General features: G+C 45.0%; 2 protein-coding genes across 3 annotated transcripts in view; one reads left to right on the forward strand and one right to left on the reverse strand.

Annotated features, from left to right (window-relative positions):
* The first annotated feature begins 694 nt into the window (after nt 1-694).
* Nucleotides 695-27,911, forward strand: LOC122564997 (bile salt-activated lipase-like). 2 transcript variants are annotated; one of them, XM_043720604.2, is made up of 11 exons: nt 695-850; nt 2,126-2,273; nt 4,611-4,730; nt 12,298-12,495; nt 12,869-12,999; nt 14,150-14,257; nt 16,064-16,181; nt 19,084-19,273; nt 21,954-22,157; nt 23,865-24,062; nt 27,671-27,911. In XM_043720604.2, exons 1-11 carry the CDS (start codon nt 782-784, stop codon nt 27,840-27,842), a joined length of 1,656 nt encoding a protein of 551 aa, XP_043576539.2. In that variant the 5' UTR covers nt 695-781; the 3' UTR covers nt 27,843-27,911. The 2 variants fall into 2 exon arrangements, with proteins under 2 accessions (XP_043576539.2, XP_087854313.1); XM_087998187.1 differs by having other exon boundaries at nt 826-960.
* Nucleotides 18,198-27,948, reverse strand: part of spout1 (SPOUT domain containing methyltransferase 1) — a 39,737-nt gene continuing 29,986 nt past the window's right edge. Inside the window, exon 12 of the mRNA XM_043720603.2 lies at nt 18,198-18,410. Coding sequence (XP_043576538.2) covers nt 18,351-18,410 — 60 coding nt within the window. The 3' untranslated portion in view covers nt 18,198-18,350. The remainder of the gene's footprint in view (nt 18,411-27,948) is intronic.

Here is a 27,948-nt window from a genome sequence, read left to right on the forward strand (position 1 = left end):
GGCAACATCTACTTTTGATGCTGTTCTAAGCCGGAGCTATGGATGATAATGGTAGAGGCTCTAATTTCTTCCCATCACACAACTGGCCAGGAATCTATCTCACTCTTCCTGCTTGCTATTGGCACATCTTCCTCGACCAGAGAAACTGGGAGTGGGACTTGAACCCTGAGCTTCTGGCTTAAAGGAGAAAGTGAGGATGGCAGATGCTGCAGAGTCAGAGTTGATGGGCAAGCACGGCAGGTCAGGCAGCATCCTGAAAAAGAGTCCAGCCCGAAAAGTCGACTCTCTTGCTCCTTGGATGCTGCCTGACCCGCTGTGCTTTTTCCTGCGCCATGATTATCATCTTATAGCTTAAAGGCCAGGATACTACTCAGAGCCTCACAGGATTTCCTCACTGCATTGCTAAGAAAGCCAAAGCATTTGTTTCTTTGCATCTTGTCTTCACCATTACTCGGATTAGATACACCCAGCACGTGATAATTTTCTACAAGTTTCACTACTTTCTGGACTAAATCACCAGGGGGAGGAAACCATCTGAAACATGTTCCTGAAAGGAGCACACTGTTTACTGAACATCGATTTATTGGCCATGTGTTGCTGAGGTGACCTTGAAAGAAGCCAGCCTTGCCTTGTGATGAAACAACTGTCTACCCACATTAAATAATAACTTATTAAGATATGCCTGTCGACCAGAATAAACAGACTGACCTTGACGGAGTTTAGCTGCAAGTTATAGATATATACATCTGCAGCTTGGATCGTGGTGAAGTTGGACTTCAAGATGGCTAGCTGGCCGTTACTGTACCTTTTGCTCAGTAATTGTCTCCTCAGTGTCACAGCGAGAGCCACGGTGAGATACAGCACACACTCCGCTATTCAGTGATTTCGGGGCGGGGCTGGGTCATTTGGTGCATTGTCCTTTCCCCAAGATGACTTCAGTTTCAATTCAGAGCAATTAATGTAAGTCCTCCAATAACTAAAGATGTACTGTCAAGGGATTGGAGAAGCTTCAGTCTGATTATAAATCCATTTTACTAGGGGTTAGCACGAATTAACATTATGGGAAGATACAGTGAATTACTGGAAAATCTCCATGACATGCTTGCTGCTATAGAGAGTCTCTTCTGTGTGTTTGAAAATGTTCCGACATTTTAGGGGCAGCTTCCCTCTGGATCATAGGAATGGTTCTGGGGATAAGGAAATACAATTACGAAGATTAATTGGAGAATTTGGGACTGTTTCCCTTGAAGAGAAGGTTGAGAAGAGATGTCAGAGATACACTCAAAACCATGAGACGTCTGGTCAGAGTTAACGGAAAGGAACTGTTCACAAAAGGTCATGGATCAGAGAGCCAGATTTAGACTGGCAAAAAAAAATGACAATAACATGAGGAGAAACATATTTTTCAGGTGATTAGAAGCTGGAACACTTTCAATGAGAGTGTGGTTGAGGTACATTTAACAAAGGAAATGCATGATTAGAAATGGAAAATGTGCAGGACTGCAGGGACAAAAGCAGGAGAGTGGCATGAAATAACATGCTATACCTGTCCTGGGAGCATTTGATGGGGTCAGTGTAGAGAGAACTTTACTCTGTATCTAACCCCGTGCTGTCCCAGTCCTGGGAGTGTTTGATGGGGACAGTGTAGATGGATCTTTACTCAGTATCTACCTCTGTGCTGTCCCTGCCCTGGGAGTGTTTCATGGGGATAGAGTAGGGAGAGTTTTGCTCTGTATCTAAACTCATGCTGTGCCTGTCCTGTGAGTGTTTGATGGGAATAGTGTAGAGGGAACTTTACTCCGTATCTAATACAGTGCTGTCCCTGTCCTGGGTGTGTTTCATGGGAACAGTGTAGAGGTAGCTTTACTCTGTATCTAACCCCGTGCTGACCTTGTTCTGAGAGTGTTTCATGGGGACAAAGTAGAGAGATCTTTACTCTGTATCTAACTCCGTGCTGTCCCTGTCCTGGAAGTGTTTCATAGGGACAGTGTAGAGAGAACTTTATTCTGTATCTCTTGTCATGTTGTATCTGTCTAGTTCAATCTCTCCTTCCCTGATATTCCTTTTTCTGATTTTCTCTCCCTCTCTTCACTGGTTAACTCTTGTTTTGTCTCCTTCCCTGCAGCTGGGGGTGGTGGAAACCGAAGGTGGCCGTGTGGAAGGAATTAATAAAAGGGATGGGCTTTTCGCCTCCATGGACGTTTTTAAAGGAATTCCTTTCGCTGCAACACCAAAGCGATTTGAAAAAGCTGAACCTCATCTAGGATGGACTGGTAACTCATTTCCTTGTTTGCCTTTTTCTTTGTTTTAAAAAAAACAAATGGATAATACCCTGAAGAGTCTGGTTGCAGCAGGTTAGGGAGTTGCGGAGTAGAGGCCAGGGAACTTAGAAAATGCAGAATTACCTTGAATGCTCTTAAACTCAACTGAATAACCTGTAACTTAACTTCCCAGCATTTTCACTCAGTCCAACTCCCACTCTAGAGACTTGAACACAAAGTTCAGTAAAGTACCCACACCAGACTCCCGAGTACCAACTCTGGATGACTGTCCTGGTGCAGTTTTGAGGAACTGCAGTACTGCTATAGATGCCACCTTTTGGATGAGATATTAAAACACAATGCCATCTGTCCTCAAGTTGATAATGAGTCAATGTTTTGCAAAAGACCACAGGATCTGTTTCTGTAATTTGAGATACCACATCGTTACCTACATTACCACAGAGTCTACTCTTCAAATGTAATTAACTGTTAAATGCTTTGGTTCATCTTGAAGTTGTGAAAGGAGCTACAGAGATACAAGTTCTCTCTGGCTAAGTGGCAAAACACCTTCTGTACGGTGCCTGCCTACATTGACCCAGAGCACTGGTTGAGCCTTGCAGAGCTGACTGGACCCAGTCTCAAGGACCATCTTGTGACCAAGTTAAGCAGATGTCCATTGGCCTAGAAAGAGCCCCTGATTACGGTGCAGCGATCTGTGCTGGAGGAGAACGAAGATTGCTCAACCAAGCTCACCTGCAGAATTCCAAGAGATTTCTGTGAGCAAGAAATGCAAGGGGAAGGAACCAAAGTTTATAATCAATTTTAGGTTAGACTGAGGGAGGAGCTGGATCAGCAAATACAGACTTGGTCCACAGCAGTAGCATTGTGTGCGGTTTTGGTCTCCTTACCCATGGAAAGACTTAGGAGAAAGTGAGGACGGTAGATGCTGGAGATCAGAGTTCAACAGTGTGGTGCTGGAAAAGCACAGCTGGTCAGGCAGCATCCGAGGAGCAAGGGAGTTGACGTTCGGGTATAAACCCTTGATCAGGATTCCTGATGAAGGGCTTATGCCCGAAACGTCGATTCTCCTGCTCCTCGGATGTTGCCTGACCGGCTGTGCTTTTCCAGCACCACACTCTTCGACCATGGAGAGATATGCCTGCTGCAGAGACAGTGCAATGCAGGGGTGAGCTGCCTTCTTGAACCGCTGCAGTCCATGTGCTGTGGGTTGGCCCACAATGCCCTGAGGGAGGCAGTTCCAGGATTTTGACCCAGCGACATTGAAGGAACAGCGATATATTTCCAAGTCAGGATGGTGAGTTGCTTGGAGAGGAACTTGCAGGAGGTGTGTTCTCATGTATCTGCTGCCCTTGTCCTGCTGGATGGAAGTGAGTGTGAGTTTGGAAGGTGCTGTCTGAGGATCTTTAGTGAGTTTCTGCAGTGCCTCTTGTACATAGTACACATTGCTGCTGCTGAGCGTCGGTGATGGAGGGAGCGGAAGCCCGAGGATGTGGTGCTGATTAAACAGGTTGCTTTGTCCTGGAGGGTGTTGAGTGTTGTTGGAGCTGCACCTATCCAGGTAAGTGGGGAGTATTCCATCACACTCCTGACTTGTGTCTTGTGGACAAGCTTTGGGGAATCAGAAAGTGAGTTACTCGCCACAATATTCCTAGCCTCTGATCTGTTCTTGTAGCCACTGTGTTTATAAAATGAGTCCAGTTGAATTTCTGGTCAATGATAAACCCAAGGATGTTGATAGTGGAGGATTCAGTGATGGTACAGCATTGACTGTAAAGGGATGGTGATTAGACTGTTTCTAATTGGAGATGGTCATTGCCTGGCATTTGTGTGGTACAAATGTGGCTGGAAATCAGAAACAAAAACAGAAATTGCTGGAGAAACTCAACAGGTCTAGCAGGATCTGTGGAGAGAGAGAGAGAGAGAAACTTTGGGTCGAATGACTGTTCTTTGTCTGTTGAGTTTAGAAAAATGAGAAATAATCTCAGTCATAGAAAATTCTCACAGAGCTCCACAGGGTAGATGCAGGAAGTGTGTATGTGTGAAAGTGTATTTGTGTGTGTGTGTGTGTGTATGTATGTGTGTGTATGAGACCTTTCCTGCATTCCTTGAATCAAACCCACTATTACGTGCGGTCTTCCCCTGCTGGTTATATACCTGTACTGTGTCAGTTTAATGCTGTTTCCACTTACATTTCCCTCTAATACAACAGTAACAGTAATTTAGAAGTACTTTGTTGTCTGTAAACTGGCTGCAATGACCTGAGACTCCTAAGAAGTGCTTTATAAAAACATATCTTTATTTGTACTAACACCTCATGTCCATTACCAGATGTTCTGAAGGCCAAAGATTTTAAACCCAGATGTTTGCAGACAACCCTGTCACAGAAAGCTGTCTTTGGGAGCGAGGATTGTCTCTACCTGAACATTTGGGTCCCTCATGGCAGAAAAGGTAAAAACAAAACCTCCAAACTAAAACACACCTTTGAAATGTACCCACCTGAGTAATGGCGCCACAGAGTCATAGAGATGTACAGCACAGAGATAGACCCTTCAGTCCAACTTGTCCATGCCAACCAGATATCCTAACCTAATCTCTTCCCATTTACCAGCATTTGGCCCATATCCCTCTAAACCCTTCCTATTCTTATACCCATCCTGATGCCTTTTAAATGTTGTAATTGTACCAGCCTCCACCACTTCCTCTGGCAGCTCATTCCATAGACGTACCATCCTCTGTGTGAAAAAGTTGCCTCTTAGGTCCCTTTTATATTTTTCCCCTCTCACCCTAAACCTATGCCCTCTAGTCCTGGACTCCTCCACCCCAGGAAAAAGACCTTGTCTATTTATCCTAACCATGCCCCTCATGATTTTATAAACCTCTATAAGGTCACCCCTCAGCCTCTGAAGATCCAGGGAAAACAGCCTCAGCCTGTTCAGCCTCTCCCTATAGCTCAAATTCTCCAACCCTGGCAACACCCTTGTAAATCTTATCTGAACCCTTTCAAGTTTCACAACATCCTTCCAACAGGAAGGAGACCAGAATTGCTCGCAATATTCCGAAAGTGGCTTAACCAATGTCCTGTACAGCGGCAACATGACCTCCTTACTCCTGTACTCAATATTCTGACCAATAAATGAAAGCATTCCAAATGCCTTCTTCACTATCCTATCTACCTGCGACTCCCCTTTCAAGGAGCTGTGAACCTGCACTCCAAGGTCTCTTTGTTCAGCAACACCCCCCAGAACCTTACCATTAAGTGTATAAGTCCTGCTCTGATTTGCATTTCCAAAATGCAACACTTTCATTTATCTAAATTAAACTCCCTCTGCCATTCCTTAGCTCATTGGCCCATCTGATCGAGATCCTGTGTAATCTGAGGTAATCTTCTCTGCTGTCCACGACACCTCCAATTTTGTTGTTATCTGCAAACTTACTAACTATCCTCCTATCTTCACATCCAAATTATTTACATAAATATTTGTATCAATTTTAGGAATATGCTTCCCTGTATTTTGTTCATCCTGTTCTTTTCAAAAATGTATAGTTTGTTAAATGTTGTGCTTGAAAATACAAACTAGATGGTTAAGAAGAATTGCCTTTTACATTTCCCACTGTTCAGGATGAAACTGTATCAGTTGTCATGTACTGGATTCCATGGTAAGAGTTAAGGATCTTCTGCACCATCACAATATTGTGTCTCTAACCTAGTCGTAACTCTCCTACAGTTGCTCCTCTCACATCACAAATTCCTCTCTCCATATCTGCAGAGAACACGTATTTTAGAACAATTTCTAGTTATCTAGTGGCCTGTCATCTACTGAATCCCATCTGCCTCACTGATACCAGATTAATTCTGAAGATTTTGAAGCTATTGTGTCACAACTCCTTTTCAACGTTCAGTTTCATCTAACCCCGCGCTGTCCCTGTCCCTGAGAGTGTTTGATGGGGACAGTGTAGAGAGAGCTTTACTCTGTATCTAACCCCGCGCTGTCCCTATCCTGGCAGTGTTTGATGGGGACAGTGTAGAGTGAGCTTTACTCTGTAACTAATTCTATGTCGTATCCGTCCTGGGAGTGTTTGATATTGATAGAGGCTTGTGTAAGACTGTGTGCCACTAATAATTCTCATCCTAATCAGCACACGTCAGTGAAAAAATATTCAGATTTTGGATTAGTGGTGCTGGAAGAGCACAGCAGTTCAGGCAGCATCCGAGGAGCAGCAAAATCGACGTTTCAGGCAAAAGCTCTTCATCAGGAATAAAGGCAGAGAGCCTGAAGCGTGGAGAGATAAGCTAGAGGAGGGTGGGGGTGGGGAGAAAGTGGCATGGAGTACAATAGGTGAGTGGGGGAGGGGATGAAGGTGATAAGTCAGGGAGGAGGGTGGAGTGGATAGGTGGAAAAGAAGATAGGCAGGTAGGACAAGTCATGGGGACAGTGCTGAGCTGGAAGTAGGGTGAGGTGGGGGAAGGGGAAATGAGGAAACTGTTGAAGTCCACATTGAAGCCCTGGGGTTGAAGTGTTCCGAGGCGGAAGATGAGATGTTCTTCCTCCAGGCGTCTGGTGGTGAGGGAGTGGCGGTGAAGGAGGCCCAGGACCTCCATGTCCTCAGCAGAGTGGGAGGGGGAGTTGAAATGTTGGGCCACGGGGTGGCGTGGTTGATTGGTGCGGGTGTCCCGGAGATGTTCCCTAAAGCGCTCTGTTAGGAGGCTTCCTGTCTCCCCAATGTAGAGGAGACCGCATCGGGAGCAACGGATACAATAAATGATATTAGTGGATGTGCAGGTAAAACTTTGATGGATGTGGAAGGCTCCTTTAGGGCCTTGGATGGAGGTGAGGGAGGAGGTGTGGGGACAGGTTTTGCAGTTCCTGCGGTGGCAGGGGAAGGTGCCAGGATGGGAGGGTGGGTTGTAGGGGGGCGTGGACCTGACCAGGTAGTCACGGAGGGAACGGTCTTTGCGGAAGGCAGAAAGGGGTGGGGAGGGAAATATATCCCCGGTGGTGGGGTCTTTTTGGAGGTGGCGGAAATGTCGGCGGATGATTTGGTTTATGCGAAGGTTGGTAGGGTGGAAGGTGAGTGGGAGCAGCGGCCGAGTAAAGGCGAACTCGGGAGACTACAGCTAAGGTAAGACAGTTTGTTTCAAAATTACTTACCTGTAGCGGGCAGCGGTGTTTTTTTTTTCTCTCTTCACAAAAAGAGCGGGAGCAGCAGAGGAAGTGACGGCAAACAGAGGGGCAGCCGGGAAGGAGAACTGTGAGTATAAATACTCACCCTTTAATCACCAACGGTCATTTGAGTGGGAGCAGCGGAAGTGAGGTTGGAGCGCATAGCTGGGCGGGAAGGTAAGTGATTAGTATTTGAGTGGGTGTGTTCTAGACCCCAGGTAAGTGACTCAGTGTTATTGACTCAGTGTTCTTGTTTTTGGAGAAAGTGTACAGTCATGGCAGCGCAGGCGGTGGAATGTTCCTCCTGCAGGATGTTTGAGGTAGGGGTGACCACCGATACTCCTGCCGACTTCGTCTGCAGGAAATGCAGTCAGATCCTGATCCTCACCGAACGAGTTAGGGAACTGGAACTGGAGTTGGATGAACTGAGGATTATTCGAGAGGCTGAGAGGGTGATTGATAGAAGCTACAGGGACATAGTTACGCCGGAGAACAGAGGTAGCTGGGTAACAGTTAGAGGTGGGAAGGGGAAGAAGCAGGCAGTGCAGGGTTCCCCTGTGGTCGTTCCCCTAAAAAATAAGTATACAGCTTTGGAAACTGTTGGGGGGGACAGCGTTGCAGGTGTAAGCTGCATGGAAGGGGTCTGTGGCTCTGAGACTCAGAAGGGAAAGGGGGAGAGGAGGAGAGCGCTAGTTATAGGGGACTCTCTAGTTAGAGGGACGGACAGGCGGTTCTGTGGACATGGGCGAGACTCACGGATGGTTTGTTGCCTCCCGGGTGCTAGGGTCCGAGACGTCTCAGACCGTGTCTTCAGAATCCTTAAGGGGGAGGGTGTGCAGCCAGAAGTCGTGGTACACATTGGCACCAACGACATAGGTAGGAAGAGGGGTGGGGAGGTCATTCAAGAGCTCAAGGAGTTAGGCTGGAAGCTAAAAGCTAGGACAGACAGAGTCGTCATCTCTGGGTTGTTGCCGGTGCCACGTAACAGTGAGGCAAAGAATAGGGAGAGAGTGCAGTTGAACACGTGGCTGCAAGGCTGGTGTAGGAGGGAGGGCTTCAGATATTTGGACAATTGGACTGCATTCTGGGGAAGGTGGGACCTGTACAAACAGGACGGGTTGCACCTGAACCAGAAGGGCACCAATATCCTGGGGGGTAGGTTTGCTAGCACTCTTCAGGGGGGTTTAAACTAATTTGGCAGGGGGATGGGATCCGGACTTGTAGTCCAGCAAGTAAGCTAGCTGTGTGTCAGGATGCCCAAGACTGTAGGGAGGCTGTGGAGAAGGTAGCACTGACAGGGACTACTTGCGGACACAGAGATGGGCTCAAGTGCGTATACTTCAACGCAAGGAGTATCAGAAATAAGGTGGGTGAACTTAAGGCGTGGATCGGTACCTGGGACTACGATGTTGTGGCCATCAAGGAAACGTGGATAGATGAGGGACAGGAATGGCTGTTGGAGGTTCCTGGTTACAGGTGTTTCAGTAAGATTAGGGAGGGTGGGAAAAAAGGAGGGGGGGTGGCATTGCTAATTAGACATGGTATAACGGCTGCAGAAAGGAAGTTTGAGGGGGATCTGCCTCTGGAGGTAGTATGGGCTGAAGTCAGAAATAGGAAAGGTGCAGTCACCTTGTTGGGTGTTTACTATAGGCCCCCCAATAGCAGCAGAGATGTGGAGAAACAGATTGGGAAACAGATTTTGGAAAGGTGCAGAAGCCACAGGGTCGTAGTCATGGGCGACTTCAACTTCCCAAATATTGATTGGAAGCTCTTTAGATCAAGTAGATTGGATGGGGCGGTGTTTGTGCAGTGTGTCCAGGAAGCTTTTCTAACGCAGTATGTAGATTGTCCAACCAGAGGGGAGGCCATATTGGATTTGGTACTCGGTAATGAACCGGGACAAGTGGTGGGCTTGTTAGTGGGTGAACATTTTGGTGATGGTGACCACAATTCTGTGACTTTCACCTTGGTTATGGAGAGAGATAGGTGCGCACAACAAGGTAGATTTTATAATTGGGGGAAGGGAAATTACGATGCTGTAAGGCAGGATTTGAGGAGCATACGTTGGGAGCATAGGCTGTCAGGGAAGGATGTCGTGGAAATGTGGAACTTTTTCAAAGAGCAGATACGACGTGTCCATGATATGTATGTACCTATCAGGCAGGAAAGAAATGGTCGTGTGAGGGAGCCTTGGTTGACGAGAGAGGTTGAATGTCTAGTAAAGAGGAAGAAGGAGGCTTACATAAGGTTGAGGAAACAGGATTCAGACAGAGCAGTGGAGGGATACAGGATAGCCAGAAGGGACCTGAAGAAAGGGATTAGGAGAGCTAAGAGAGGGCATGAAAAATCATTGGCGGATAGGATCAAGGATAACCCCAAGGCATTTTATGCGTATGTGAGAAACCTGAGAATGACGAGAACGAGGGTAGGTCCGATCAAGGACAGTAGTGGGAGACTGTGTATTGAGTCGGAAGAGATAGGAGAGGTCTTGAACAAGTACTTCTCTTCAGTATTTACGAACGAGAGGGACCGTATTGTAGAAGAGGAGAGTGTGAAATGGACTGGTAAGCTAGAAGAGATACCTGTTAGGAAGGAAGATGTGTTGGACATTTTGAACAACTTGAGGATAGACAAGTCCCCCGGGCCTGACGGGATATATCCTAGGATTATGTGGGAAGCAAGAGAGGAAATTGCAGTACCGTTGGCAATGATCTTCTCGTCTTCACTGGCAACGGGGGTGGTACTAGGGGACTGGAGAGTAGCGAATGTTGTGCCCCTGTTTAAAAAAGGGAATAGGGATAACCCCGGGAATTACAGGCCTGTTAGTCTTACTTCTGTGGTAGGCAAAGTAATGGAAAGGGTACTGAGGGATAGGATTTATGAGTATCTGGAAAGACACTGCTTGATTAGGGACAGCCAGCACGGATTTGTGAAGGGTAGGTCTTGCCTTACAAGTCTTATTGAATTCTTCGAGGAGGTGACCAAGCATGTGGATGAGGGTAGAGCAGTGGATGTAGTGTACATGGATTTTAGTAAGGCATTTGATAAGGTTCCCCATGGTAGGCTTATGCGGAAAGTCAGGAGGCATGGGATAGAGGGAAATTTGGCCAATTGGATAGAAAACTGGCTAACCGGTCGAAGGCAGAGAGTGGTGGTAGATGGTAAATATTCAGCCTGGAGCCCAGTTACAAGTGGAGTTCCGCAGGGATCAGTTCTGGGTCCTCTGCTGTTTGTAATTTTTATTAATGACTTAGATGAGGGAGTCGAAGGGTGGGTCAGTAAATTTGCAGATGATACGAAGATAGGTGGAGTTGTGGACAGTGAGGAGGGCTGTTGTCGGCTGCAGAGGGACTTAGATATGATGCAGAGCTGGGCTGAGGAGTGGCAGATGGAGTTCAACCCTGCCAAGTGTGAGGTTGTCCATTTTGGAAGAACAAATAAGAATGCGGAATACAGGGTTAATGGTAGGGTTCTTAGTCAGGTGGAGGAACAGAGGGATCTTGGGGTCTATGTACATAGATCTTTGAAGGTTGCCACTCAGGTGGATAGAGTTTGTAAGAAGGCCTATGGAGTATTATCGTTCATTAGCAGAGGGATTGAATTCAAGAGTCGTGAAGTGATGTTGCAGCTGTACAGGACTTTGGTTAGGCCACAGTTGGAGTACTGTGTGCAGTTCTGGTCACCTCACTTTAGGAAACATGTGGAAGCTTTGGAGAGGGTGCAGAGAAGATTTACCAGGATGTTGCCTGGAATGGAGAGGAAGTCATACGAGGATAGGTTGAGAGTTCTCGGCCTTTTCTCGTTGGAACGGCGAAGGATGAGGGGTGACTTGATAGAGGTTTATAAGATGATCAGAGGAATAGATAGAGTAAACAGTCAGAAACTTTTTCCCCGGGTACAACAGAGTGTTACAAGGGGACATAAATTTAAGGTGAAGGGTGGAAGGTATAGGGGAGATGTCAGGGGTGGGTTCTTTACCCAGAGAGTGGTGGGGGCATGGAATGCGCTGCCCGTGGGAGTGGTAGAGTCGGAATCATTGGCGACCTTTAAGCGGCATTTGGATAGGTACATGGATGGGTACTTAATCTAGGTTAGAAGTTCGGCACAACATCGTGGGCCGAAGGGCCTGTTCTGTGCTGTATTGTTCTATGTTCTATGTGAGCACCAGGGGCATTCTGTCCTTGTTACGGTTGGAGAGGTGGAGTCTGAGGGCGGAGGTGCAGGATGTGGACGAGATGCGTTGGAGGGCATCTTTAATCACATGGGAAGGGAAATTGCGGTCTCTAAAGAAGGAGGCCATCTGATGTGTTCTGTGGTGGAACTGGTCCTCCTGGGAGCAGATACGGCGGAGGAATTAGGAATACGGGATGGCATTTTTGCAAGAGGTAGGGTGGGAAGAGGTGTAGTCCAGGTAGCTGTGGGAGTCGGTGGGTTTCCAGCATCTGCAGTCATTGTTTTTATCTAAAAGATATTCAGAGTACAAATGATATTAACAGGAACCTTGGAGTTTATTTGTAAACACCACTGCTTATAACCTGAATGTTTTAAATTATCTGTTGCCCCATTGGTTTTAATCTGATCATTCTGATTTAGTGAATAAACTAAAATTAAAACTGAAAGTGCTAGAAACACACAACGTGTTTGGGAATATTTGTGGGGAGAGAAGAGTTAATGTTTCACATTGATGACGTTTTGTCTGATAACTTTAGTAACTCTGTTTCTCTCTGCATAGATGCTGCCAGACCTGCTGAGCATCTCTAGCCTGTTCTGTTTTTATTTCAGCTTTCTGGCAACTGCAGTATTTTGCTTTCGTGACAATGACTAAACGATGGTCTCCTTCTCGCCCTCCCTAGTGTCCACTAACCTGCCTGTCATGGTCTGGATATTTGGAGGGGGCTTCCTGATGGGAGCAGGGCATGGAGCCAACTTCCTGAACAACTACCTGTATGATGGGCATGAGATCGCCTCGCGTGGCAAAGTGATTGTTGTCACCTTGAATTATCGGGTTGGCCCACTGGGCTTCCTGAGCACAGGAGATACCAATGCCCCAGGTTAGTGGACAATTCCCTGAAAGTCAATGGTTTTGATGCAATGCATTAAAAGAAATTAAGTAAATGACTGAATAAAGAATGCTTAGTTACGGGTCATAGTAGTCATTATGCTTTTGATTCATGCCCCTCAAACTTGCTTGAACACAGCTAACATGATCTTCTGTTAACCAGTGCATTCTGTTGTTAATGTGCAGGGTGGCCAGCAGGTTCAGGGGATTAAGAGGTATACAATGCATTCTGAATCTTCAGAAATTGCTGGTTGATTTACACTGTTCCACCATTTGAAAAATAGCATTCTGTGTGCCACACTGCATTCTCTGTGCTCTCCCCATCATAATAGTCTTTTTGTGGGCTGTGTTATTGTCATAAACAGGTAACCAAGGTCTATGGGACCAGCACATGGCCATCAGTTGGGTAAAGAGGAATATTGCTGCTTTTGGTGGGGACCCAGATAAAATCACCATTTTTGGAGAATCAGCAGGAGGTGCGAGTGTCTCCTTACAGGTACAGGTGGTTTCGCTGTAACATGCCTTTCGTTAACGTGAATTCGCTGTAACACAATTGACGAAATGGGGACACTGTTTCTTAAGTGCAAATGTTTAAAACGTTTGTTGGCTGTAACATCGCCGACACGTTAAATTCCGTTTCTCTAATGTACAACTTTTCTATAATACGGGGTTGCACAAGAACACAACCATCGGATTATACAAGAGCTACCTGTAACTCAAGTATGAAATGGGGGATGTGGCAGGTTAGTGCAAGCTACATATTCAGTTGTAGTCTCAGTGATTAGTTTGTCTGAAATGGAGCAGCAGTGAGACTGTTACAATTAGGTTCAGTGACCCTGTGCTACAGAGGGGAAGTAACATCAGTCAGGATAGCTTGACAGCATCATTATCCGGGCTAAAATTAATGATAGGATCTGTGATGATCCACACAGTTACATAGTTAATTGACTTTCACAGCTAAGGTTGAAGGCTAATTCGGCAAGGTATGTGACCCCAGACCTGTAGCAATGTGGCTGACTTTCAACTGCTCTTGGAACACCAACTAGCGATACCCACACCTCACAAAACCTAGAAGAAAACATTTTTATATGTCCTTTTACAGAGCTCTCCCAATCATTGAAATATTTTTGAAGTGTAGTCACTATTGTAATGGAGTACCCTGTTTGCGCAAATCCCACAGGCAGCAATGGTATATAATAGTGTAAATGTTATGTTGATTGAAGGATAAATATGAGCAACTCCCCTGCTCTTCTTCCAAATAGTCCTGTGAGATTTTTTACATCCACTTAAGAATGGCAGTTGTGGCCCTTGGTTTAACATTGACCCTGAAACATGTGCATCTCGGACAGTGCAGCAATCCCTGTGGGAGACTTCACCTTTATGCTCAAGCCCTGGATTGAAACTTGAAAACACAAGCTCATGGGTTGGATATGAAAACACAATAAACAAGAAATCTCACATTGCTACTGTAACACTTTAAGCTCCTGTACTACATTAGACAAGCTTAATGTGAATCCTGTGTGCACATATTGCAAGGAAACACTCCAAATTCTCTACCAGATCTGAAAAAACATCTTCAATTAATGTATTCTACAATTTGATACCAAATATTATCTTTCTGATGATGTTTCCACTTTCTTTCACAGACCTTGACACCATACAACAAAGGACTAATAAAGCGAGCAATTTCACAGAGTGGGGTAGCGACATGTGCCTGGGCAGTTCAGAGAAATCCCATGCACTGGGCCCAGCAGGTCAGTACAGTTGCACAAACAGAGATCACACTTGGTAAGTCCTCCTTCAGAAGTTAAGAACTGAGTCTGTAGAAATCTGTGAATTATAAGCAGGTGCGGGCCATGCTGCCCCTCGAGCCTGCTCTACCATTCAGTAAGACTGATCTGATTACTCCACATTCCCATCTACACTCCCTCTCATTTATTTTACTTCTACATGGACCTCTGAGGAGGGTGCCTGCAAATTCCAAGAAGTCAATGTGTCAGCACGCTGTTCAGCCTGCACAGAAACTCCGGAGTGGCTCCAAAGGGGGAAACGTTCATGCCTGTCTAGCCGCTATAACTTCTCATGTCCTTGCCCATCAACGGTTTATCTACCTCCAACTTAAAACGATTGAAGGCGTCAACTTCCGTTGCCTTGTGAGGGAATTCCAAAGACTCATCACCCGAAGATAAGTTGTTTCTCTTCATCTCCTTCTTAAATGGGTAACCCCTGGTTTTTAAACAGTGACCCCTATCTAAATTCTCCAAAGAACAAGAAACATCTTCACATCCAACTTGTCAAGATCACTCAGGATCTTGCATGTTTTGATCAAGTTGATTTTTATCCTTCTAAACTCCATCAGATCTAACATTGAAAACAGATCAGAGAAAAGTTTACTCGACTTGAAGTCTAGCATGACCAACGGTTTCTCATAAGACAACCCATTGCAGGGATTAGCCGAGTAAACCTTAGAGTCATAAAGTCACACAGATATACAGCACAGAAACAGACCCTTCGGTCCAACTTGTCCATGCTGAACAGATATCCTAAATTAATCTAATCCCATTTGCTAACATTTGGCCCATATCCCCATAAACCCTTCCTATTCATATACTCATCCAGCTGCCTTTTAAATATTGTAATTGTACCAGCCTCTACCACTTCCTCTGGCAGCTCATTCCATACAAGTACCACCCCCTGTGTGAAATGGTTGCCCCTTAGGTGCCTTCCACATCTTTACCCTCTCACCCGAAACCTATGCCCTCTAGTTTTGGACTCCCCACCCCAGGGAAAAGACCTTGTCTACTTACCCTATCCATTTTATAAGCCTTTAGAAGGGCACCCCTTAGCACTTCTCTGAACTGCTTCCAGCATTGTTGCATTCTTCCTTTGATTAAAAAAAAATATTGCATAGAGTAATCTGGATCCATAGTAAATTGATGCAAGTTGATGGAATATTAACCTCGCCTGATCCAATGTTAAAATATCACATTTGGTTAATATGGTAAAGGCAAACATGGCCTCGTGTTTGCAGCTTTCCAAGGGAGACTCTTGACATGGCTGGACCTGGGGAAGTGGGCCTGGTTTCAGACCCTCAGAATCTCTAAATGAAAGGAGGGAGGTATCAGGAGAATCAGCCCAGAATTGTTCCTGTGCATCTGTCCTTTCAAGCAGCAGATGGTGTTTGACAAAAAGAAGTTCAGTCAGGCAAGGGCGGTTTGGATAGTAAATTGGAAAGGTTTCCAATAATCTTCTCATGCCCCACCACAGGGTGTGTCATGGTTATAAAAATTGTTGTTGGTGCAGAAGGGTGCCCGGAATCACAGAAATTCCCAAAGCACCACACAAAGTGGAAATCTTGCACACCCTCCCTGGATGTATGGTGCTGGAGATGAAAACAATTCACAGGGGCCCACAGTTTCTGAGTTTGTCTCTAAGTTACATTCTCAGCTTGAATGGACGGTACTTGATCTGGGATAGTTTGTTCATGGCTTTCGATATGCTATTGGGAGTGACACTGATTGTGAGGTGAATGTACTAACGGCCAATCTGGTATCTTGCAGCTTGCTCAGAAGGTTGGCTGTCCCAGAGATGACCCTGCTGCCATGGTGGCCTGTCTGAAGATCACTGACCCCAAAGCTGTCACTCTGGCTATTCCCCTGAAGCTTATAAATTTGGAAAGTAAGACACAGGAAAGGATGATGTCAATGTTTCTGCTCAAGAACGTTTGAACATATTTCCACAAAAATGATTTGGAAATGCACTGCTTTCTAAAACCTTTGGACCCTAAAAAGCAAAATGTTTTCACCACATTCATAAACGAATACAGTTTGAGGCAGAAATGGGTTAAACTGGAATTGGCTGGGTGTTGAAGTTGTTTCTCCCAAGACTGAGAAGTAGAAGCAAATCATTAACCTGTCTCAGTAATCTGTAAGTATCTGGCACCCACTGAGTGATCCTGGGCACTAAGCACAGTGTACAGGTTGTCCTCCTCCTCAGGGAGTTAGAAATGGTCACAGAGGGGCAGGGTTTTTTTAAAAATGGATAGTTGTGACAGGGAAGCATTCATCGGACACAAAATTAGAATTCATAAACACAAGTGAAAGTTATTTTGTTCGAGTCAAGCAAGATAGCCCACTGATGTTGGGAAGTGATAAATATTTAGTATTTGAAGAAATGTTGTACAGGTGTCCCCCGCTATCCGAAAGTAGAATGTTCCTATGAAACCTCTCGTAAGCAGAAATGGCCTAAAGTGAAGAAGTAATTACCATTCATTTACCTGGGAAAATAAAAAATAACCTACCAAATAACACACAAAGCCTAAAATAACACTAACATTTTGTAAAAGCAGGAATGATATGATATATACATTAGCAATAATATATAAGCAGTGGAACAAAGAACAAAGAAAATTTACAGCCCAGGAACATGCCCTTCGGCCCTCCAAGCCTGAGCCGATCCAAATGTACCGTCTAAACCTGTCGGTCAATTCCTAAGCATCTATATCCCTCTACTCCCCACCTACTCATGCATTTATCCAGACGCATCTTAAATGAATCTACCGTGCCTGCCTCTACCACCTCTTCTGGCAACGCGTTCCAAATGCCCACCACCCTCTATAAAGTACTTACCGCGTGTATCCTCCTTAAACCTTCCACCTCTCACCTTGAAAGCGTGACCTCTCGTTATTGAATCCTTCACCCTGGGAGAAAGCTTGTCTCTATCCACCTGTCTATACCCTTCATGATTTTATAAACCTCAATCCGGTCCCCCATCATTCTCCTTTTTTCTAATGAAAATAAATCTAACCTACTCAACCTCTCTTCATAGCTAGCACCTTCCATAGCAGGCAACATCCTCGTAAGTCTTCTCTGCACTCCCTCCAAAGTGTCCACATCCTTTTGGTAATGTGGTGACCAGAACTGTACACAGTATTCTAAATATGGCTGAACCAATGTCTTGTACACTGTTAACATGACTTGCCAGCTCTTATACTCAATACCCCGTCCAATGAAGGCAAGCATACCATATGCCTTCTTGACCACTCTATCCACCTATGCAGCAACATTCAGGGTACAATGGACCTGCACTCCCAGATCTCTCTGTCCATCAACTTTTCCCAAGGCTCTTCCATTCAGGAAGACAGTGAGCACACTGGAAGGCTCAGAGGTGGTGGTGATGATGGTATGTTAGGCAGAATCAGAGTTTGGGGTGGTGAGAGGTACAGGAGACTGGGGTGTAGGAGAAAGAGGAAGAGGGTCATCTATTAACACTTCCAAGGAAGGCACTTGGTGGTGCCACTCTCACTGGGCGCACTTTTTCGTAAAAGCGAAAATCCACTTTTGGTTAATGAAACAGGTACTAATGTAGGTCTTTCATAAAAGTAAATTGGCGTAAACTGAATGTTTGAAAAGCAGGGGATACCCGTATCTGTTGGAACAGCTGTACGACTGTCCCACTATCTCTCTTAAGCAACGTTGTGTGAGTATGCACAGTCTGTTTGTACACAGTCTCTGTGCCATTAAAATGGAGAACATAACTGACTAAAATTACAAACCAAAAGAGAAAATGCTGGAAAATCTCAGCAGGTCTGGCAGCATCTATAAGGAGAGAAAAGAGCTGACGTTTCGAGTCTAACTGATCCTTTGTCAAAGCTTTGACAAAGGATCAGTTAAACTCGAAACGTCAGCTCTTTTCTCTCCTTACAGATGCTGCCAGACCTACTGAGATTTTCCAGCACTTTCTCTTTTGGTTTCAGATTCCAGCATCCGCAATAATTTGCTTTTATTTGACTAAAATTACAAACTGCTTGATATCTATGAAATAAACTGTGAATATACTGACCTCATTCTAGCATGGACAGCCATGTTGAAAGCCCCAGTGTGAGTTATGTTGAGGGTTGCTGGTGGCCTAAAGAGATTGGAAAAAGTAATCGGATTGGTCACTCATTGAGATCTTCTCTATCCATTATAATTGAGCAGCTCCTTAGAATTCCTGCAATGTAAGTATTGCCTCACTTCTGTGGAAACTGCCAGCTATGGTAACATTGTCTTCAAAAGCTTCCCTTAGATCAGTTTGATTTATACATTATAACAGCACATGTGACCCAACCAACCTCAGCCACTGTTTACGTTCTAAAGAAGCCTTGTCTCAATCTACTACATTTCAATTTATCAGAATTACCATTGTTTTTTATGAATCAATCCAGTTTATCCATTTTATTCACCTCAGTAATTCCACATGATAAGAGTTGCACATTCTCATTACTTCACAGGTAAAATATTGCTTTGACCTGTGTCCCCTCGACCTGCTTGTCTTCTCTCCTGCTCAGTCAGTGATGGTTTGTTACCACTGCCTGATAAAATGTCCTGAGAAGCCACTTTGCCTAGGAGAGGGAAAGGCAGGATGTGGTTGGGTTTCCTCTGACAACCAACATAGTGCCTTTTGAAGCAGGTTATAAGGACTGGAAACAATGCCTGAATAATATGAGTTCTCCATTAAGTATAGAACGTGTTCACTTTATTATTTTGTGCAAAAGATGGAGGGGACAATGGATTGAATCCTTTACTTTCCACTCTTTCAGCTCCACTTGTATTCTACCTGATATGGGCTCCAGTCATTGATGGGGACTTCCTTCCTGATGAACCAAAGAAGCTCTATCACAATGCTGCTGGTGTCGATTACATCGCCGGGGTTAACAATATGGATGGTCATATTTTTGCTGGCTTGGACGTTCACTCAATCAATCAGGCTGGGCTAGGAAAGACCTATCCGTATGGAACATGATTTCTTTAATTGTGTTACTTCCGAATCCTGTTACTGAGACATTTCTTTTCCTTCTGTAGGTATCTTGCATCATAAACAATTCTTGCTCAGATTGCTCCCAGACTGGCTAGACGCTGGGGAGATCTTGTGGATAGTGTCCCTACCTCTAAGCCAGAAGCTCTAAGCTCAGGTCCCACTTCAAGACTTGATGGCCAAGGAAATTATGTCCATATCAAGCCCAAACAGCTTGAATAGCTACTTGAATCCTTTTGACACCTGCCAATTGCAGGTGGTAAGAGTGGGTAAGAGTTCAGCCATGCGAAGGAGAGAAATGAAACATCCCCCCATCATTATCCGTAGCTGTAAACTACAAAAATGCCCAGAAAAGAGCATGTTTCCGCGGGAGAGCAAAATCTTTGGGAGGCTGGTTAGCTCAGTTGGCTGGATTGCTCCACTAAAATCCAAAATAGACTCGATGGGATCCAAATGGCTCCCCTCTGTGCCATAAAAAACATATAAACAAATAAATTAGAAGCAGGAAAGGCCCATTTAACCCCACGAGCCTGCTCTGTCATTTGATAAATTTGATAATCTCAACTTTGCTTCCTGTCTATCCCCACATCCTTTGTCTCCCTTGTTGACTGAATACTTATAAGTACTTTTAATGAGCCAGCCTCCACTGTTCTCTGGAGAAAGAAATTCCATAAACCAATGAATCAGAGAAAAATGTTCTCAGCTGTCTTCAATGGAAAACTGCTCATGGCTCTATAAGAAGTTGCTATAGTGAGGAGATTGGGAATGCGTTTATATCCTGGCCCCTTTCAGCTGCCAACTTTGGACAACTAAGGAAATAGAGAGGACACGACAGCATCTCTCAGGAGGGGGAAGGGTCATGAATGGGAATGTAGTTGACGATGGGTTCACCTGAGACAAAGAACAAGGGATAAAATATCAAATTGGCAGAAGTTAAAGATTTACAATTAATTGTCAATCACCATCGAATGGGTGCATTCTCCATGACAATGCTTCAGAATCCACTTGTCAACCAATCAGCACTCCCTGTACACACTGTATGAATTGTTCTAGATTAGATTAGATTACTTACAGTGTGAAAACAGGCCCTTCGGCCCAACAAGTCCACACCGACCCGCCGAAGTGCAACCCACCCAGACCCATTCCCCTACATTTACCCCTTCACCTAACACTACGGACAATTTAACTTGGCCAATTCAATTAACCTGCACATTTTTGGACTGTGGGAGGAAACCGGAGCACCCGGAGGAAGCCCACGCAGACACGGGGAGAACATGCAAACTCCACACAGAGAGTCGCCTGAGGCGGGAATTAAACCCGGGTCTCTGGTGCTGTGAGCAGTGCTAACCACTGTGCCACCGTGCCGCTCTCTAATGATGAGAGCAAGATGAGAAGCTCCAACAACATTTTTTTTTTAGCAATACTGCAGTCAAAAACTATTAATTTAAAAGAAAATAAACACTAACCTGAATGGCATGAAGCCTCAGAGACTAGGCCAAACAAATTTGTTACACACATCTCTTGGAACCAAAGAATGCAGAGAGAGATTGGTCAGGTGGCTGTACAAGATTGTGTCATGCACTGCATGGACAATATTTTGATAAAAACAGCATGATGTAAAATGTTAAATCAGTTTCTCTCTCCACAAATGCTGCCAGACTTGCTGAGTTTCTCCAAGGTTCTGTGTGTTTGTCCCAAAATTTTGGATTTTTTAAAAATAAAAACCTATTCTAGAATTGCTAATCCAACCATCAAAAATAGAGTCATGGAGATGTACAGCATGGAAACAGACCCTTTGGTCCAACCTGTCCATGCCGACCAGATATCCCAACCCAATCTAGTCCCACCTGCCAGCACCCAGCCCATATCCCTCCAAACCCTTCCTATTCATATACCCATCCAAATGCCTCTTAAATGTTGTAATTATACCAGCCTCCACCACTTCCTCCAGCAACTCAATCCATACACGTACCACCCTCTGTGTGAAAAAGTTGCCCCAAAGGTCTCTTTTATATCTTTCCCCTCTCACCCTAAAGACTTTGTCTAGTTACCCTATCTATGCCCCTCATAATTTTGTAAACCTCTATAAGGTCACTCCTCAGGGACACTCCAGGGAAAACAGCCCCAGCCTGTTCAGCCTCTCGCTTTAGCTCAAATCCTCCAACCCTGGCAACATCCTTGTAAATCTTTTCTGAACCCTTTCAAGTTTCACAACACCTTTCTGATAGAAAGGAGACCAAAATTGCATGCAATATTCCAACAGTGGCCTAACCAATGCCCTGTACAGCCGCAACATGACCTCCCAACTCCTGTACTCAATACTCTGACAATAAAGGAAAACATACCAAATGCCTTCTTCACTATCCTATCTACTTGCGACTCCACTTTCAAGGAGCTATGAACCTGCACTCCAAAGTCTCTTTGTTCAGCAATACTCTCTAGGACCTTACCATTAAATGTATAAGTCCTGCTAAGATTTGCCATCCCAAAATGCAGCACCTCGCATTTATCTGAATTAAACTCCATCTGTCACTTCTCAGCCCATTGGCCCATCTGATCAAGATCCTGTTGTGATGACTAATCTATCTGCACAGGTTGTGGAAATAAGTACCTGTATTATTATCTTGTGAGCTGGACGTTTGTTGGTATTTGCAGGAGTGACCTGTATAATCTCATTCGAGGTCTGACCATAGACAAAGGTGAAAAAGCTGCCAACCTAACTTATGACCAATACACCAAGAACTGGCCTGCCGATCCGAGTCAAGAGCTCATTAAAAGGACAGTAGTGAACTTGGAGACAGATGTTCTGTTCTTGGTCCCGACACAACTGGCTCTGGATCTTCATTACCGACATGCTCAGTAAGTCAACTGACAGACATTTCCATCCAGTGCCACACCTTGTGTGGCTAAGCAAGTGGTGAACCATTGGGTAGGAAGTGGTACAATCTAATAATCCCCATATGTGAAGGAGCAGAGGATGTAACCCACTGCTTTTGCCTCTACGACCAATCACTTTATAAATATTCTTGTAACTGATGTGGGATTTGCAGACAGGGCGAGCATTAACTGCCCATCCCAGGTTTCACTTGCATAGAGTGGCTTGCTAGGGCCATTTCGGAGGGCAGTTAAGAGTCAACCACATTATTGTAGGTCTGGAGTTACATGTAGGTCAGATCAAGAAAAGATGGCAGATTTCATTCCTTCAAAGAAATTAGTGAACCAGATGGATTTTAACAACAATTGGCAATGGTTACACAGTTGTCATTAGACTAGCTTTGAATTTAAATTTCATCCTCTGCTGTAATGGGATTCCCCAGAACATTAGTCAGTGTCTCTGCATTACTAGACTGGTGACATTCACACTATGCCACCATGTGATCCACTTTGGTCCAGTAACACATCACACACTTTTTAAAAATCTTTTTAGGTTACTTTAAATTCTTTTTCGGAGAAGGTCCTTGTCTGTTTCTCTCTAGCCTGTGGTCTTCCTGGACTATTGAGGGGAATAGGAGAAAGTGAGGACTGCAGATGCTGGAGATCAGAGCTGAAAATGTGTTGCTGGAAAAGCGCAGCAGGTCAAGCAGCATCGAAGGAGCAGGAGAATCGATGTTTCGGGCATGAGCCCTTCTTCAGGAATGAGGAAAGTGTGTCCAGCAGGCTAAGATAAAAGGTAGGGAGGAGGGACTTGGGGGAGGGGCGTTGGAAATGCAATAGGTGGAAGGAGGTTAAGGTGAGGGTGATAAGGTGAGGGTGATAGGCCGGAGTGGGGGTGGGGGCAGAGAGGTCAGGAAGAAGATTGCAGGTTAGAAAGGTGGTGCTGAGTTCGAGGGTTGGGACTGAGACAAAGTGGGGGGAGGGGAAATGAGGAAACTGGAGAAGTCTGAGTTCATCCCTTGTGGTTGGAGGGTTCCTAGGTGGAAGATGAGGCGCTCTTCCTCCAGCCGTCGTGTTGCTATGGTCTGGCAATGGAGGAGTCCAAGGACCTGCATGTCCTTGGTGGTGTGGGAGGGGGAGTTGAAGTGTTGAGCCACAGGGTGGCTCAGTCCTTCCTCCCTACCTTTTATCTTAGCCTGCTTGGCACACTTTCCTCATTCCTGAAGAAGGGCTCATGCCCGAAACGTCGATTCTCCTGCTCCTTGGATGCTGCCTGACCTGCTGCGCTTTTCCAGCAACACATTTTCAGCTATTGAGTGGAATAGACAGGGTTTGATAAATTCCAGTTGCCCAGCAATATTGCTGTTATACACAGCACAAAGCGAGAGCAGTCTCTTCAACATTTTTCTCTCATTGTCCAAGAGGCGTCTGGCCAATGCTGGATGCCTTCCTATAGTTTACATCAGGAAATAGGAGATAGGAGTGGTTAACTCTTGTAACCTGCACATCAGCTGTAATTCCAGAGGATGCTAGATTAGTGGATGAGGGATACAGGAACAGGAGGGTTGAGATGAACAAGATAGGAGGAAGCTCACGTGAAGCATAAACAGCAGCAGACTGAGCACACTGTTTCTATATAAATCCTTTATAATGTTGTGTTATTCTTTTCTTTATATCGTCGTTTTTTCACAGGGGAGCACAGACATTCAGCTACCTGTTTTCCTACCCCTCTCGGGCTCCCATATACCCCAAATGGATGGGAGCTGATCACGCCGACGACCTCCAATACGTCTTTGGAAAACCGTTTGCCACTCCGCTCGGGTACCGGCCAAGGGATAGAGACGTTTCGAGATATATGATCGCCTACTGGACCAACTTTGCTCACACAGGGTACAAAAGTAGAATAAATAAAGAGCTGCATTTATATGACACCATTCTCAGCCTCAGGATGTCCGAAACCCACCCAAGTTCTTTGAGAAGGTGTCAAGACGGGTCGGCGACGGTTGAGCAATGAATGTGGTGTATATGGACTTCAGCAAGCCATTTGATAGGGTTCCCCATGGTAGGCTCATTCATAAAGTCAGGAAGTTGGGATACAGGGAGATTTGGCTGTCTGGATTCAGAATTGGCTGGCTGACAGAAGGTGGTTGTAGATGGAAAACATTCTGCCTGGAGGAGAGTGTTGAGTGGACTCCCACAGGACTCTGTTCTTGGGCCTCTGCTCTTTGAAGTTTTTATAAATGACTTGGATGAGGAGGTTGAGGGGTGGGTTAGTAAATTTGCAGATGACACAAAGGTTGGCGGTGCCGTCGATAGTATCGAGGGCTGTTGCAGGCTGCAGCACCACATAGACAGGATGCAGAGCTGGGCTGAGAAATGGCAGATGGAGTTCAACCTGGATAAATGCGAAGTGATGCATTTTGGAAGGTCGAACTTGAATGCTGAACATAGGATTAAATGCAGGATTCTTGGCAGTGTGGTGGAACAGAGGGATCTGGGTGTGCAAATACATAGATTCCCTCAAAGTTGCCACCCAAATGGATAGAGTTGTTAAGAAAGCATATGGTATTTTGGCTTCCATCAACAGGGGGATCGGGTTTAAGAGCCGCGAGGTTTTGCTGCAGCTCTACAAGGCCCTGGTGAGTCCACACTTGGAATATTAGGTCCGGTTCTGGTCATCCTACTATAGGAAAGATGTGGAGGCTTTGGAGAGGGTGCAAAGAAGGTTTACCAGGATGCTGTCTGGACTGGAGGGCTTGCCGTATGAAGAAAGGTTGAATAAGCTTGGACTTTTCTCTCTGGAGAGAAGGAGGAAGAGAGGAGACCTGATCGAGGTGTACAAAACAATGAGATGAATAGATAGAGTCAATAGCCAGAGACTTTTCCCCAGGGCAAGATAGACTGGTATGAAAAGTCACAGTTTGAAGATATTAGGAGGAAGGTATAAAGAAGACGTCAGAGGTAGGTTCTTTACGCAGAGAGTTGTGAATGCATGGAATGCGTTGCCAGCTGTGGTGGTGGAAGCAGAGTCATTGGGGACATTTAAGCGACTGCTGGACATGCACATGGATAGCAGTGAGCTGAGAGGTACGTAGGTTAAGTTATTATATTTTACATTAGGATTAAATCTCGGCACAACATTGTGGGCCAAAGGGCCTCTTCTGTGCTGTACTTTTCTATGTTCTATGTTCTGACAGCCGGTGAAGTACTTCTGAAGGTTGTAACTTAAGTGATACAGCAGCCACGTTATGCACAGCAGGATCCCATAAAACAACACTGTGATAATGATCCAATTGTTTTGGTTTGGTGACAATCACTACATAGAATTTGAACATTTGAAGGCAAAGCCCTCATCTCATCAGGACTAGTATAGGAGAAACCAAATTTAGAAAAGAGAGATGGCCTAGTGGTATTAATCATGAGAACATTAATCCAGAAACCCAGGTAATGTTCTGGGGACCTGAATTCAAATCCTGCCATAGCAGATAGTGGAATGTGAATTCAGTAAAATTCTGGAATTAAGAGCCCAATGGATCCCATGAAACCATCGTCAATTATCCGAATGAACAAATGTTCTTTAGGGTAGGAAACTGTCATCTTTACTGGTCTGGCGTAAATGTGACTCCAGACCCACAGCAATGCTCAGCTGTCTAGGCAATAAGTGCTGGACTGGCCAGTGACTCCCACATCCCATGATTGAATAAAAACAAGGCATCAGTTTAGACAGAATGAGAAGAGTGTTCAGATTGCTAAGGCCATGGTTGGTGTGGAGATGAAGCAAGAACTGGTAAATTGTCAATCTTAGCTCTAGAACGAGAGATCATTGTTTTAGAGTAAGGGATAGCAGATTTAAAAGAGAGATGAAGAGGAAATATTTCTCTCAAACGTCATGAACCTGTGGGATTCACTACCTCTCAGTACGGTGGATGCTGGACATGGAGTAATTTTAAGAAAAAAAGACAGATTTTTAATTAATAGCGGCTTGAAAGGTTATTGAGAGCGGGCAGGAAAGTATAGTTGAGGCCATAAGGAATAAGAGTGGACGTAAGGCCATTCAGCCCATCGAGTCCTCTCCGCCATTCAATCATGGCTGATGGGCATTTCAACTCCACTTACCCACACTCTCCCCATAGCCCTTAATTCCTTGCGAGATTAAGAATTTATCAATGCCTACCTCGAAGACATTTAACGTCCCGGCCTCCACTGCACTCCGTGGCAGTGAACTCCATTGAAGGCCAAGATGAAATCAGCCGTAATTGTATTGAATGATGCCTCCTCTTGCTCCATATTTTATGTAGTTAAACCAAGCAGGCAGACTCTAACCAGAATGCATTGCCATGGGGAACTCAGCAAGGATTGGCAGTTCTTTGTAACTCAGAAAGGTGCAATGGAAGGACATGTTCCATTTGCTTATAAAGTACATAATTGCTGTATTATATGTGACTTCCAGCATTCACAAATGAATCACTGTGAATCCGAATGCTATTCTTAAATTGCTTAATGGATATTAGTCCAAGATACACAGGGAAACAACCCTGCTCTTAGCAATGGGATCTTTGAGGGGGGCAGATAGGACCTCAATTTGCTATCTAATTCAAAAGACAGTCTCTATCAGTCTCTGAACTGGGAGTGCCAGCCTGGATTGTTGTGCTCAACTCGCAGTGGCATGTGAGTACTATTGACAAGACACACTGTAGCAACTTGCTAAGGCTCCTTCGAAAGTACCTTCCCAAACTGTGTCTTCTACAATCTAGACAGATGAGGGCAGCCACTGAATGAAAACACTTCTAACTGCACATCATTTTGACTTGGAAGTATCTATTTTGCTGTTCCTTCCCTACTGCACCTCAAATACCTGGAAATTTCCCAATAAGGCTGTTGGCGCAGCCATACTAGATGGACTACAGCATTTCAAGCAAAGGCACACTATCACCTTCAAGGAGAGCACGTGCTGGCAATCTCCAACAATGCTTACAGCTCACAAAATATTTTGCTTTTAAAATGATGTCCTCTTGTTTTACAAGCCTTCTCTAATGCACCATTGGCAGCAGTGAGGATAGTTGCCAGGCATTCAGTCATTGACCACTGAGAACTTTGTGGGGCCGGCCCAAGAAAACCTTTCTTCTTAGTTTGAGTTTCAGCTTGTCCGAATTGTTTTTCTTTAGCTGGAATCAGGAGATTGCAGTTCCAAGACTGAGGTGAACATGTCAACACAGTATAGAAGGAATGCTGCACTGTTGAACTTACCTTCAGATCCAACAAGTAATGGCCACCTGTAACAAGGTTACAACATTTTACCACCAAATAAAGGGCATTCTTTTGACCAATGCTCCAACCTCCATCACAAACAGTAACTGTGAGATCTTACTGTTCCCAGAATGTTAAGTGCATGCACCCACATAACCATGTAAAGCAATCCCTGCTTTACAGCTGTAGCAAAGTGCTCTATGCAGTTCAAAGAGAACATAACCAGCAAAGACTATGCTTTTCTCTTGCAGCGATCCTAGTCGGGGTGACTCGGATGTGCCCACCCCTTGGACCCCTTACACATCGATGTACACCCAGTATCTGGAAATTAACAAGGACATCGACATGAGCTCTGTCAAGCAAAGGCTTCGCTATGATACAGTCACCTTCTGGAACCAGACCTTTACTGCTATACAGCAGTGATACCCTCACCCTGCACAGATAGGTTTAATCAGCACGTTAATCTGAAATAAACCTTTTTGTAAAAAAAAAGCTGTGCTGCTCTTGTGGATCTTTACATCAGTCTGTT

This window comes from Chiloscyllium plagiosum, unplaced genomic scaffold, assembly GCF_037043375.1.
Source record: "Chiloscyllium plagiosum isolate Xiang-an unplaced genomic scaffold, Cpla_swu_hap1 HiC_scaffold_21, whole genome shotgun sequence".
NCBI lineage: Eukaryota > Metazoa > Chordata > Chondrichthyes > Orectolobiformes > Hemiscylliidae > Chiloscyllium > Chiloscyllium plagiosum.

Coding starts and splice junctions, on each gene's coding strand:
- LOC122564997 (XM_043720604.2), top strand. CDS start 782: ATGGCTAGCTGGCCGTTACTGTACCTTTTGCTCAGTAATTGTCTCCTC. Junction 2,274..4,610: donor ACCTCATCTAGGATGGACTG/GTAACTCATTTC, acceptor GTCCATTACCAG/ATGTTCTGAAGGCCAAAGAT. Junction 22,158..23,864: donor CTTCATTACCGACATGCTCA/GTAAGTCAACTG, acceptor GTTTTTTCACAG/GGGAGCACAGACATTCAGCT.